The 14,677-nt window shown below is 38.0% G+C and overlaps 1 protein-coding gene across 3 annotated transcripts in view; it reads left to right on the forward strand.

Moving 5' to 3' along the window:
- The window catches only part of KIDINS220 (kinase D interacting substrate 220), a 95,966-nt gene that overhangs the window by 59,894 nt on the left and 21,395 nt on the right, over nt 1–14,677 (forward strand). For all 3 annotated transcript variants that reach the window (XM_052809312.1, XM_052809313.1, XM_052809314.1), the window contains exon 23: nt 14,133–14,311. In XM_052809312.1, coding sequence (XP_052665272.1) covers nt 14,133–14,311 — 179 coding nt within the window. The remainder of the gene's footprint in view (nt 1–14,132; nt 14,312–14,677) is intronic.

A 14,677-nucleotide genomic window follows, 5' to 3' on the forward strand; every position in this document is an offset into this window, starting at 1 on the left:
GTGATGCTGGACTAGTTAACTCTATTGTATGTTTCACTTGGACAGCATTTGTGCCTCTGTTGGGAGGTGGTATAGAGCTTATGGCTCTGTAGGCTGGTGTTAGTAAGTGCTCAGTGTTCAGAGCTATATCTAAAGCTAGTGGGAGCTCTGCTTTCAGGAGGTAGAGTACTCTGAAAAAAAAAAAGTATCTCAATTTGTTTATTAAATAAATATACCTATATCTCTGTGCTTCAATTTGTTATTTAAAAAAAAAAGCTAACTAATATATTCTTATTGTGAAGGATTGTTGGGGAAAGTAAATTTGCGAGTGCTTTTCTTTAGATGCTATGATGGATATGGAAGATAATACTGATGAATATGAAACCAGTTCTGTCAGGAGTAGTGTATCTTTACTGTATCATACTATGCAGAGATGGGAAAACCTATTGAATGTTACATTGGCAACATTTTCCCAGGGTCTCAAAAAAAAACCCCAAAACCAAACAAAAAAACAAAACACAAAATTAGGCTTCAATCTGTGGCACAGGTACACCTCTGTGAACAATCTTTATGGATTGGAGTCACTTAGACTTCTCTCTTAGTAACAGGTAGAGGCGCTATGTTGTAATTCTTTTGTCGAGGGGAACAAGCCCATGCTTTGTAATTGTGTCACATTTTGAAAATAAAAAAATGCTGAGCCTGCATTGTTGGCTTTCGTTCCAGATTCTGGAGAAAAATGTCTACTCTTTTTACTACCTTAAACTGACTTGCTGTATGATCTCGCTTCTATCCTCTGACTTCCAGCTTCTCTCTTTGCTGGTCTGGATCTTTGCTTGGTTTAGCTCCCAGTTGGTATACTTATTAGTACCAGTATTTACTCCTTTGGGTATATGTGTTGCCTTTTCAAGTCATCTCTCATCATCAGGATTTTCGTGTTTTCTTTCTCCTTGCCAGGCTAAGCTCCTAATTCTGATTTCTTGTCTATTGTGTTCTCCTTCCCCTGTCGTGTTTAGGTTGTTCTGTGGTCAAGCACACTATTGTCATTACCTACCTCTCCATCCTGGTCTACTTTAATTATTTTTACCATTTTATTTATAATTGTGACATGCAGTTAATATTCCTCTACACTTAAGTTGTGCTGCGTTCTCCTCCATGTTGCTGTAAAGAGTCTTGCTAATGTTAGTTTTGTGTAATGCCGAAATGGTTTGCAGAAGTTGCAAAAAGCAAATTTTTAAAGCCCTGAAGTGTAATAAAACACGTGGGCTTTCTGTAAATGAAGTTGTAAGAGAGTTAAGTTGTCAGATGAAAGCAAGTTTCTGTTGAATGTTTGCAACTGATACTTCTCAGACTTGTAAATTAGCCAGCTATGGGAATGTGTTCTCTTGTGAAGACTAAATGAAACATCCATGACACCAGAATGAATGTCAGTGCCAGATCTAAATAAATGATGTACTGGGAAAAGTCACTGTGGCTTTTGTTGAGAGAGGATGCGTTTCAAGAAACTGAATTCTCAACAGAGTGAACATGTAAAGAAGACAATGTAATATTTAGAAATCTAAGAAATTTTAAGCAACATCTTGATCTAAGAACATTTAAATGTATTAAAATTTAAGGTAATAACAGGCAAGATTGCCTCAGGAAAACAAAAGAAGAAAGTGAAAGACAGGAATAAGAGTCTTGTGAGAAACTTGCAGGTAAAGTTTCCAAAGATAATACTTGCGCTCTTTGACATACCTGTAGATGGTCTGGCAGAGGGAGAAGATGCAATGTGGGGATATAACCAGGACAGCTGTTTCACAGAGGGTTGTGGAAGTAGCTATGAATAAATTGCAGATCAAAGTCATTGTGGATATAGGTGGCATAACACACTGGTGAAAATAATCTCATCTATAATCCTGCTAACTTAGTAATGGGCTGTAAATCTGTATTGAGGAAAGAAATTCACAAATTATTGCTGATTTCTCTGAAAAAATATGTTCAGTGGTCAGCAACAGTCAGAAAATGAAACTGTCTTTAGAAGTTATTAGCCAAGCAATGGAAAGAAGGAAGGTCTTGTATTATACAAATCTGTGATGTATCTGAATTCTAAACACAATGAGATTCTGGTCATCACATTTCAAAAAGGCTGTACCAAAGTAGGAAGGATATTAAAGAGGATGAGAAGAGCCATAGTCTCACTTCAAATTTTTCTGTGAATATCATCACTGTCCGATTTCCCATGCAGTGAGGAGTCCCAGTTTTGCTTGATACTTTCTCCCCTCTTTTGGATTCTCAAGTCTTCCTCAGTCTAAGACATTTGAGTCATTTATTTCTTTTCCCCCAAGGCCTTAGTTTGTCATTTCAGTTTGAGGCTCTGAGTTTTAGTCATCTTTGTTTCTTGATACTTTCTACTGCTTAAGGCTGTAGATGGCAGTGATTTGATATTGCCACCTTGTTGATTAAAAATCGTGCTATTAAAGCTGATTGTATGGGAGGGAATGTCTTCTCAGTCCCTTTCCTCATTAAGTTTACTCACTAAATGAGATAATCTGCTGAACACATTTTATCTGTTTATATAATTCTTATCATGGCAGAAACCAAAGTCTGCAGTACTTTGTCTATTGGAAGATGTTCCTAGAAGTCACTAAAGTAATTTTGTAACCTCTTGCCTGTAGGCCTTTGTCCTTCTGAAACCTGAAGGTGTTAGGGAGAGTTTCTGCATCTAGAAGCCAACCAGTTCTCTTGTAAATATGGCAGATTTACCAGCCTGTCACTTCTTAAAGCTGTTAGTAGCTGGACTGTCTTTGCTAATAAAGTGTGTTCCGCATGTTAAGGTTCATGCAGTTGAAAGTGAAACTTCAGTCATGTATATGCTCCTTGAGTTCAAGAAGCAATTCAGAAAATGACTGACTAAACTTGTAAACACTGGAAAAACTATGGATGTCTGAATTTTTACCCCTGAAGTTCCTGCGACACCTACAGTTCTGCTAGTGTGAATGCTAAGAATTGCTAATGTGAGGCCTAAGTTGAGTCTCGTGGTCCTTACTGTGATGGGTTAACCCTGGCTGGATGCCAGGTGCCCACCAGAGCTGTTCTATCACTCCCCCTCCTTCTCAACTGGACAGGGGAGAGAAAAATATAACAAAGAGCTTGTGGGTCGAGATAAGGATAGGAGAGATCACTCACCAATTACCGTCACGGGCAAAACAGACTCAGTTTGGGGAAAAATTAACTTGATTTATTACAAATCAACCGGAGTAGGGTAATGAGAAATAAAACCAAATCTCAGAACACCTTCCCTCCACCCCTCCCTTCTTCCCGGGCACAACTTCACTCCCGGATTCTCTACCACTCCCCCCCAGCGGCACAGGGGGACGGGGATGGGGTTTACGGTCAGTTCATCACACGTTATTTTCTGCCGCTTCATCCCCCTCAGGGGGAGGACTCATCACACTCTTCCCCTGCTCCAGCGTGGGGTCCCACCCACGGGAGACAGTCCTCCACGACCTTCTCCAACGTGGGTCCTTCCCACAGGCTGCAGTTCTTCACGAACTGCTCCAGCATGGGTCCTTTCCACGGTGTGCAGTCCTTCAGGCACAGACTGCTCCAGCGTGAGCCCCCCACGGGGTCACAAGTCCTGCCAGAAAACCTGCTCCGTGGGCTCCTCTCTCCACAGATCCGCAGGTCCTGCCAGGAACCTGCTCCAGCGCGGGGTTCCCACGGGGTCACAGCCTCCTTCGGGAACCCACCTGCTCCGGCGTGGGGTCCTCCACGGGCTGCAGGTGGATATCTGCTCCACCGTGGACCTCCATGGACTGCAGGGGGACAGCCTGCCTCACCATGGTCTTCACCACGGGCTGCAGGGGAATCTCTGCTCCGGCACCTGGAGCATCTTCTCCCCCTCCTTCCTCACTGACCTTGGTGTCCGCAGGGTTTTTTCTCTTACATGTTCTCACTCCTCTCTCCGGCTGCCGAATACCGCCGTCCCAACTTTTTTTCCTTCTTAAAAATGTTATCACAGAGGCGTTACCACTATCGCTGATTGGCTCGGCCTTGGCCGGCGGCGGGTCTGTCTTAGAGCCGGCTGGTATGGGCTCTGTTGAACACAGGGGAAGCTTCCAGCAGCTTCTTACAGAAGCCACCCCTGTAACCCCACCCGCTACCAAAACCTTGCCACACAAAACCAATACACTTACCTATTCAGAGTAGAGCCTATTCGGGATCGTTGAGGGTTAGTAGCTGAAGCCCTTAAAAAGCCTGGACAAATAAACGTGGTTTGAGCATGTGTGCAGCAGGAGGAAAAGATTAGGTTTAGCACAAAACACAGCAGCAAAAGCTACTTCAGTTCGAAGATAAATTTGTTTAAGTTAGTTATACCAAGTGCTGGGGCAGGCTGTATGACAAGTTGCAGAAACCTTCTGGTCCTGGTGAGCATCGTGAGTTGTCCAGGCAGGCATGGGCACTGTAGTCAAGTTCCAGTTGGCCTTTGAAACAAAAATGGCAGGGAACACACTGCAGGCTACCAGAACAATTTAATGACCTGCCTGTTATGGTGGGCTCCTTGGAAAAAAAAAAGTCAGTATAAAGTTGATAATAATCCATGAGAATTTCCTCGTGGTCCTATCTGGATACCATTGGGGTAGAACATTCCCCCAGGAATTTGGTAGATCCATGGTAAGTATTGTCCTCTCTCTCATGGGATTAGGATCTAGATTCCATATCTTTCTGAATATAATTCTAGCCATTACCTGGTAAAACTATGAGAAATGTAAGGCTGGTGTATCTAGGGAGGTAGTACTAAGAGAGACCGTGACTCACTGTCTCAGTGCTTAAAGATTCTCATGGGGGAGAGGGGAGTACTTGTCCCCAGAACTGAATTTACAATTTGTTTAATGATACAGAATTCAGGTATTCACACAGCCTTCTATTCAAGTGCTTCTTACTGGCTGGTTTTGATGTTACTCTGCTTGTTGTGCCTGATGTCATGAGGGACAGTCTTACCTATCATTCTTTGCCCAGGCTTTGCTCAAACTGGGGTATTAAGACAGGGCTTATCATTTCTTTATGACGATATCAGCAGCTATGGTCCCTGAATTTCTGTGATGTGACTATTCTTATATATCCATTCAAAATATTAGAACATGAGAGCTTGGCTCAGGATAGAAGAAACTCTCATGAGCCATCTGTTCAGATTAGGATCTCCACCCTTACTTAATCTACTTGAAAACATGCTTTTCGGAAGGCTGAAGGAAACTATGAAAATGAAGAATCTTAAATCTTTGATTTTGAAAAAACATATATCTTCCAGAATGAGAAAATGGTTGTGCTTTCCTCAGAATCCTAAGTAACCATTATTTAAAACTTGGCAACTTATAATTCATCCATTGCCTGGGCTTAATTTAACCTCTGCAATAAAGTATTTGTGCACATATGCATGCATGCCTACCTATGATGGATGTCAAATTGGATGGCAAAATGATGTGCCAAAGCAGAACACACCAAATTTAGAAGAATAATGTAATAGCTTGCTTTTATTCAGGATTCTTTTTTTTTGAGTGGGGACTAAAGGATCTAAGCCAGCCATAGCTTATTTATTATTTTTTTAATGCTTTTGCAACTCTTACACCATTCTAAGGAATAATTTGTGAAAGATATCTGCTCTGTCTGATTTATCAAAAATAGAAACTGTTGGTGTTTCTCACTTCTTCAGTTCTAGATTTTGTCTTTCCAGTTTCAGCACTGGTATATGATTTTGCTTGCTTTTTTTCCAGTCTTTTTACTGATATTACACCTTTTTGGAAGCAACCACAGAAATAGTTATGTCTAGTAATGGTAACCAGAGAAATACTTAATTTCAGGTTACTAAACAACTCATCCTCTGTTTCTCTTTTCTTTCTTTCTTTCTTCAGATTAAACTAGTAAAAACTAATTTAGTTTTAAGTGGAACAGCAGTCAATTACTGCAGGTTTGGAGTTCTATAGTGTGGTTTCACTGGTGCTATGTTTTACTGTTAAGTTCAGACCTTTTGTGTGATACGCCCATGTGAATCAAATTAGGAAATCACTTAGGCAGGTTAAAACATTTTTCTGTTTCACATACAGTTCAATATTTCTACTTCATTGTTTACTACTTCAATTTAAGAAAGTGTATTTACAGCATACTAAAAATACCACCAAGGTATAAATGATATGAAATTATTTTATTAAAGAAATGGATTTCATAAAAAATCAGAAAATAGTATTCTGTAGCACTAGTAGTAAAATTTATTTTTCCCCATTTAAAGGCTCATTTATTTTTATAGCAATTTGATGACACATCTGCTTGCTTTATTCAGCTGAAAAGAAAATGTTGGTTCTTGGTGTTTTGTAAAATTGCTTTGTTAAATTATTTTCGAATAGTTCAACTTTTAACAAATGACATTTGATACTAACATTGGAAAGCAATTTCAGCTAATTAAGTAGATCCTTCTATAAACCATTGGAACATTAAGATGACAAACTGTTCATTCAGGATTATTTTAATTGGTACAATTATTGTAATTTTGTTGCAATTATGTGTTGAGCTAAAAGCTTTTGTCTAAATCATTTGAGGGTTTTTTGTTAATATACATAAGTAAGAAGAAAAGAAGTAAAATAAAAACTGAAGATAAGCGTTATCTGTCTACTTTTTCATTACAGTGCTTTAGACAAGTATCTATTAAATTATTCTTTTAAAAAAGTATGTTACATGTTTTCAGCAAATCTCTAGCAATGTTAAAATTGAGCAAGATCATTTGAAATGTAACTTTTCTGGAAGGTTATTATCTTAATTTCAGTTTTGACACTGTTTAAATACTTTTTAATAAAAAGGGTGAAATTAACTTTTGAGGGATTTGCAAGTTGTACAAAACCTATTGATGTATTAATTTAAGAAGTGTAGCTTTTTAGTGATTATAGAAATTAAAAATGAAAAAGCTGTGGAAGGTGCCACGTTCATCACTCTGGTTATAGTGTTCTCTGCAATCATCTTTTGCCCAGGCTAGGTTTAAATAAATCACATCCTTTTAAGTAGACAATTTAATATTCTTGTAGACCTCACAGTGAGGCATTACTTCTAAATATTTAACCTGCTTTTTGTTTTTCAGTTTCCTTTTATTGCCTTCTACTTAAAAGGCAGGGCACATAAAGTTACTGTGTTTCTTACTGTGCTAATAATGTGGTCTCAATGTTAAACGGCAACATACCAGTTGAGTAGCAGTTGGTTGTTGCCCAAACCGTCTACTAAATAGACCTAGGTGAGGCAAGGCATAAAAGAGAAGTAGAGTACCAGAGGACATGACAAGAAGGAAGTTCAGATGAACAGGTAATATGGAGAGAAAAAGGGTTGGAGTAAAAGCTAATCAGAACAAGGCAGAGGAGTATTTTTAGCTTTTTTTAGTTACCTTTGTAATATAGAGTAATAAGTCATATTTCTAAAATACTTTCCAGATAATTTTAATTGCTTCCAGTATAGTTAATGTGCATTAATGACATCTCTCAAAAATGCTCCTGTGTATATTTCAAATCCCTCCAAGCACCACTGATTGATACTAGTTTAGGGTAGAACATAGAAGCCTTAGTTTTAGCAACACTATAAACAATTTCAGGAAAGAAAACTTTTATTTTTAACCTGTGTAAGTCAATTCATGAGACTTCTGGACTTTTGGGGGAATTGATAAAGTTGGGAAATGAAATTGGAGATTATGGCTTTTTGTGTCTGCTGAACGTTTTTGTCAAAAGTGGAATATTTATTCAAAACCTGAGAAATGGGAAAACATTGTGAGGTGAGATGATAAGCTGGAAACGCATCTCTTAGCTACATACTGCTAGTGGCCCATATTCTGGCTTTTACCCCACAATAAATGTAATGTAATCTATCTCTCAGGAAAAAAGAGGAGATAAAATACTTGCTTCATATTCAGAAAAGGCTTGTGTCTCATATTGCTGTAAAAGCCTACCACTGAGCAGTAGCTTGGAATATCAAGTTCTTAGGAAGCTGATGCTCTAGTATTCCTTGCAACAACTTGCTCATATGCCCATACAATAAATTTGCCTCATTAGATCAACTCTATCATAAGAAGCTGCTTCAGAAGGGCAAGATAAGGAACAGATCAGGTAATCCAAATGCTGTATAAAGGAAGTAATATGTCTTTGATGCTAGTGGACTTGAATTTTGGTTATTACTCTATTAATGTAGTATAGCAATTGTACCTTTTTGCCTTCCATTTCTGGGTAGCATTTGCAACAGATTGATGGATTAGTCTTTGACTTACTCTGAGAAGTGGAACTCATGCTTCTGTGAGTGAAGTCTTTGCCATGGACTTTTGGAGGAGGAGTGTTGTTTTGCTTGGTCCTGAGACTTAACTGTACGCCATAATGTAGCCCCAGAAAAGAATCTTGTGCTGTAGACTAGGATGAACCATGGCCATTTCTAATGCTAGAGGACCTGCAAATATTTGCTGAATTTCTGGAGTCCTACAGGTGGAGGTATTGAATAAAAGAATCCCTGCATAAAGCCATAAAGTAGCTTCGTAACTGGCATTCAGTAATGAAAATACCAAAACCAGATTAATACAGTATTCTTGTATTTCACTTGTGTGAGTGATCTTGTTGGACTTGTCAGTTAGTGAGACATAATTACTTTGTTGTTTACAGAGCAGCTTTGAGTAGTCTTAAGATTCTTCTGTGCTGCTCTGTTTCCCTGCTTTTCCATCTGTGTAATAAATATATTGATTTTTTAAAAAATTCTTTTGCATTCTGTGATTCAAGTAGCACTGCAAAGCTGTGAATGAATCCAGGTATTTGTAATCATATTAACACTTTTTTTTAATTATAAAGAATGCTGGTGTAGGTGTATTCTGGAAAACTGTATTAAAAATAGACCTTTTTAATATGGCTCACTGACAGTGCATGATACTAGGTGTGGGAGATTAGTTTAATAAATACCAATCTTTTAAGGATCAAAATGTTTTTTCCTTCTGAAATGATCAAAAGCAGGAACACTCAGAAGAGGTGCTTTATCTCCTGTTACTTGAATTGGATAGTCAGTTTTGCAAAGCAAGCTTTCCTGAATACCTACGGTAATAGGAGTTTTTAAATAGCTATTGCATCTGTTCAGTGAAGTCTCTGTACTGCTTGATATGCACTGAGGGGTTTATAATTTTTGTCTAGATAGATATATCAAACTATAGCTTTTTTTTTTAATCTTTATTAAGATAAAAACATTGATTCCCTTATGTTTTAGTATTGAGTTTGTGATGACTTTTTATTCCTACCTTTATACAAGTGTGTATATGAGCAAATGTTATTTTTCAGTGTCCAAATAACCTGTTGCAAATTTCACTTCGAAATATTTGCAGCACTATTCTTGATATGTTGACAGTACTGCAAATCTTCTGGGGCATTTTGTGGGAGAGCTTTTAATCCAGAAAAAATGCACCCTTAAGCATGAAGATACTCTGTCACTATACTGACCACACGTAAGAAGATAGGATAAATAACTTCAGAGCAAAGCATTATATTGTTAGGATTTGATTATTAGGTATTAGAGATCAGATGTCTAATTAGCAGACTGTTAAGCATCCAAATGTCACATTGCATTCCAAAGTGGCCCAGATTTTCTAGTTTTCTGTTTCTCAGTATCAAACCTTTAGAAAAAATATTTTTGTGTCATTTTTAATGAGAAGTTATTTCATTATTTTAAGCAACATTTTTGTCTAAAAGTGTATAGAGAGAAATATTTAAAAGGCACATGATAGATAAATCACGACATGCCTTCATGCCCATGCCTTCTGTTGCTCTATTATTTCATAACAATTCATTAGGTCTCTTGCTTTTTATGGAGTGCAAAAGTTAAATGACTCTTGTCCACGTAGTTAGTTACTCCTGTAAAACACACGAGGAAAAAGAAATTCAGGTGTGCAAAGAGTAACTTGTAGAATTTCTTTGTTTTCACCTTCAAGGAGAGAGGTTTGGAAAGAGCAGGGAGAACGGCCCTTCTGGGTATGAGGACTTGCAGAGAAGTCAACCTGTCTGGGAGAAGCAGGGCAGGCTGCTCTATGAGAGAAGGCAAGCTGGGAGCTGAGGAGGACAGCAAGACAGGCAGGGCATTGTCCTCATGAGCAAGGGGTGCAGTCCCACGGTAGCTGAACAGGAAGATCAGAGCAGGTTCAGTGGCAGTAACCAGGGACAGCAGAGAGCCCAGTGGTCTGTAGCCATGAGGCATGTTTCAGGTCAAGCCGGGAAGTCAAGTCGGTGAGTCAAGGTCGTGACCAGTAAGGTATGTAGACGTAGCTCAGGCAAGGACCAAGGGCAAAGGCCTGAGCTTGAAGGTAGTTCTCGAATCAAGCGAGAGAGGCCTCCAGTGAGGCTTCTCGCAGCTCTTATCGCAACGGTCCGATTCCAGGTTGCTCAGCTGCACTGTATCAGAGCTGGCCTTGAGCACAGGCAGTGAAACCCTTGGCCAGGGGAAGAGGTGATGGAGCCTGTTGGTGTACTCCGGGACCTGACATAACCAACCAAACAGGCAATGTGGGCACAGCACAGCCTTCAGTGTGGATGAAGGTAGTTGATGCTGCTGCCATTTTACCACCACCTGGTCTGGTGGTGAAGGACTACGTCCTGTGGTGGTGACCATCTCCTGCAGTAGGTGGTGAATAGATAGACTGTGTCATGTATAGCCCAACAGCCTAGCATCTTCCTAAGCTATGCTGGCCACGTTCAGCGCTGGACCTGCTGTTGGACCATGGTGGTTATTTTCCAAGTCAGTTGTGGAAGTGCAAGGTGAACATAAACTAGAAAAAATCTGGAGCAAATTCACAGTCCCTTGAATGGAAGATGAGATGACGTACCTATATGTACTTGTAAATTATTTTTATTTGAGGAAGAAGCCAGAAATAATCCATCATTGTTGGAATATAACTTAATCCACACTGAAAGCAGTTTTTAATTTTAGTTGCACGTGGAAAGGACACATGCGGAATAGTGGAATGAATTTGTAAGGTTCTCTTCTGTCAATGTAATGTTCTGTTTTGGGCTCATTCCTTTTAAATTCCAGTAGTTTCTTGTGGAAACAGACACTCTATGACACTGACAGTTTTTGATGTTTCTGTTTTAAAGAATAATTCTTCTGCCTCAGGAAAATCTACCCCCAAAATGAGAATAAGGTGTTCACGGTGCTTTATTTTTAGATCTGCGTGCTTTTATTTTAGAAAAAGTGACTCCTAACGTGCTTTACATGCTAACCTCTTTTTTTATCTGAGAAGTACAGGCACATGCGATTTTTCTGGCTCTTTGCCAAAAGATTATCATTTACATAAATATTTCTTTCAAAGGCATAGTTTTAAGACATTGAGCTTAGGAGGTTAGAATAGAGACTTCAATCTGCGCACCAGCAGTGGGCTATTGGCTTCTGAACAGTAGCTTTGTTCATCATATTCAGAACACTGTTCGCATTCAGACTTAAGTAGAGCTGGCATTAAAATTCAGCTAATTTGTTTCATGTGATTCATCAGCTGTGTGTTTTATTTAAATCTATGTCACATTCTCTTTTGGCTTTTTATTTTGTAGATTTAAGTGTTGAAGTAGGCCACTCTTTTAACTCCTCAGTCCCTGACTTAAAAAGGACTTAATTTTCATTTTGCCAGTGTTGAACTCTTGTCTAGAATACTCACAGTAAATATAGATAACTAAAGTGTGCATTAGTGGTTTTGGTTTTTTTACATTTCTGATGTTTGAATAAAAACATATACATTTACAGTCAGTTTAGTCGTAGTTTTATATAAGGCAAAATAGAAGAACCTAAGGTAGTAGCTAAATATTAGCATAAGATATACACTTCTCAGATTCTGTTGAGTATATAAGTTTTACTTTGATACTGCCAATGTTGTTCTTTTTTTTTTTTCTTTTCACCATTCACTACTTGAGGTGAGGACTACTTTTAGCTCCTACTAGATTTCTTTAAACACTGTTGGCGAATGGACTGTTTCCATTCTTTGAAACTGTAACCTACTTCTGGGTGTCAAGTTTCTCTTCCTACAGAAGCACCACCTTTTATTCTTTTAAGGCTGGAGCCTGTGAAGCTTTACATGCATTGAATTTTTCTGAAGTGGATAATCCCACTGCCATCCGGACAGCTGCTTGTAATGATTTAGAAGATCAGAACCTTTGTTAGAATAGGCTATACTTGCTTTTACATTTTATATTTGTTACATTTTCTATGCTGTAGAAGTAACATCTCACTGTGAATAAAGTTATTTGTAGATACTGCTTATGACAGCATGGTATGGCAGTATCCTCCGTCTGTTAGGTACATGGTCCATTCAGATGTTTTCTGGTAAAATTTATAGGAATTTGTTAATTCTACTTTTAGTATAGGGCAAGACCATCCTAAAAAATCAGATTGAAAGATGAACACATAGTTAAAATACATTTTTAATGTAAAAGAGTTGCCCTTACTTCAAACATCTAGCATTGATCCTCAATTCTATTATTTCTCTTAACATTAAATGCTAAATATTCTGTGTAAATCTGCCGCTGTTGTCTCTGGAATAATCCCATGGTACATAAAATTCTTTTTATGGAGGATCTAAAAATAAAGATAAAAGAAGATCATTGCTTTTAAAAGGCTTAACAAATTGTGAAATAAGGTAAGATCGATCAGCTAATGATAGATTTAGTTCATTAGCTGTATTAAAAAAACAATTCAATTACAACCAGATTTTTTTTTTTAGTGTTACGTTCTTTTCTCTTCATAGACACATCAGTGTATAATTATTTAATGTAAGAGATTCTTGGCTGGACATTGATAGGTTACTGAGTGTACATGAGGGCTCCTTCCTCCCTTTCCATCCATGCATCAGTGCACTCCTTTCCCCCACGACAGCACTGGCAACTGCCTTAGCTGCTTTAATTGTCCGGTAATCAGAGAAAATTCTTACGCTTTCTTTGTGCTATGCTAACTTCTTAGCAAGTTACAGCAGCTCACAGAGCAGTCAACATGTCTATGCAAAGTCATCCCTTTTTATAGAACTGCGATTATAATACGTCTTTGGGAAAAGCCATTAACTAGTGAAATGCATAATTCATATTTATATAAAGATTTTTATTTTTATATTTTTTTCTCATAACTTTTTTCTATTTTTACTTTAAATACAGCATGGTTACTTCATTGGTATCCATGTAGAGTGCTGTCACAGTCACTTTATAGTCATTACTATAACCATGTCAACCATTCTCAGTGCATTCTTTCACTGTTTCTGTTTTTATTATACTGGGTGTCAGAAACATTTTTTCATTTTAGTAAGCTTTAATTTAGATTATAATTTCTAATTTGGTATCAGATGAGATACCAGTCATGATACTTTGAGATGAGATGTCAACAAGTCCATCTGACCCATCATGTCAGCCTCCATCACTTGCTTGCATTTAGTAGGAGCTTTTCATTAACTTCCACAAGGCTAACATTTAATCCTTCTCCTTGTTCCTTCATAAAACTGTCCTTTGTACTAGTGCTTACAAAAAACTCCCACCATTGCTTGAGAATAGTCATAATGCATCAACAGTCCCCTATATTATTGATCATGTCTCATTGTTTTGTTGTTCTCTTCTGTTTGTGGCTTCTTGTCTTAGAAGGTGAATTACTTGAAAGCAGACAGTTGTTTTTCCACTTTTTACCACGAAATCATGCACAGTTGGGTTTTGATCCATGTCTAAGATGCCCGAGTGTTCCTGTTACAAGAAATGGTAGTTTAAAAATGAGATTTTTAACCATGGAATTTCTGATTAGGATATCAGAATTTGAATGGATGTTTGAGGTTAATGTTGACAAATGTTAACTTCCCCTTACTTTGGATTTGATGTTACTGACCTATAAATCCCTGATCTGATTTTAGTCTTCTGTGTGGCTTCTTTGAGATTTCTCTGAAGCATACAATTAGATCAGATTACTTAGCAGTTTGAGATTTTCTGCATATTAGAAAATGTTAAATTGTTCTTTCTGCAGACGGTGCAGCTCTTCATGGGTTCTCTTCATTTTCCAGAAAATAGGGAGAGTGGATGCAAGCGCAATAGTATTGCACACCAGAATATCACTATGCAAATGGAAGTCATAGTGTAACAAACATGGTTTATGATTTATCTAATTTTTTTCCACCACAGAATTTCAAAGAATATTCCTACAACTAAAGATGTTGAACCTTTACTTGAAATTGATGGAGATATACGGAACTTTGAAGTATTTTTATCTTCGCGAACACCTGTTCTTGTTGCACGTGATGTAAGAACCTTTTTGCCATGTACTGTAAACTTAGATCCCAAGCTACGAGAAATCATTGCAGGTGAGTATGCTTTCAAATAAATGGAAAATGACAATTATATTATTTCTTTTCATTTTAGGTAGAGCTACTTCATGTGTCATGCTGAATTCCTGATTTGTTCATCAAATCAGACCTTCAGGTTGTCTGATTTGACTTCAGTAACAGGCCACTCAGCTTCACTTAGTAGCTTTGCTGTAAAAGCCAGATTGTACAAGACTAAAGCTTCTTTTTTGGAGGGGGGAATCCACTGTTCTTGATTTGAAGACTGCTTTAGCAGATGGAGGAAACTAATACACACAATGGTATTTTAGTAGTAGAGATGTGAGTTGAGTTCCAGATTCTTGTTAACAATTTTGAATAGTGTCAGTAAGGTCCTGCAGAACCGAA

The sequence above is a fragment of the Harpia harpyja genome, chromosome 15 (genome assembly GCF_026419915.1).
Source record: "Harpia harpyja isolate bHarHar1 chromosome 15, bHarHar1 primary haplotype, whole genome shotgun sequence".
Lineage (NCBI taxonomy): Eukaryota > Metazoa > Chordata > Aves > Accipitriformes > Accipitridae > Harpia > Harpia harpyja.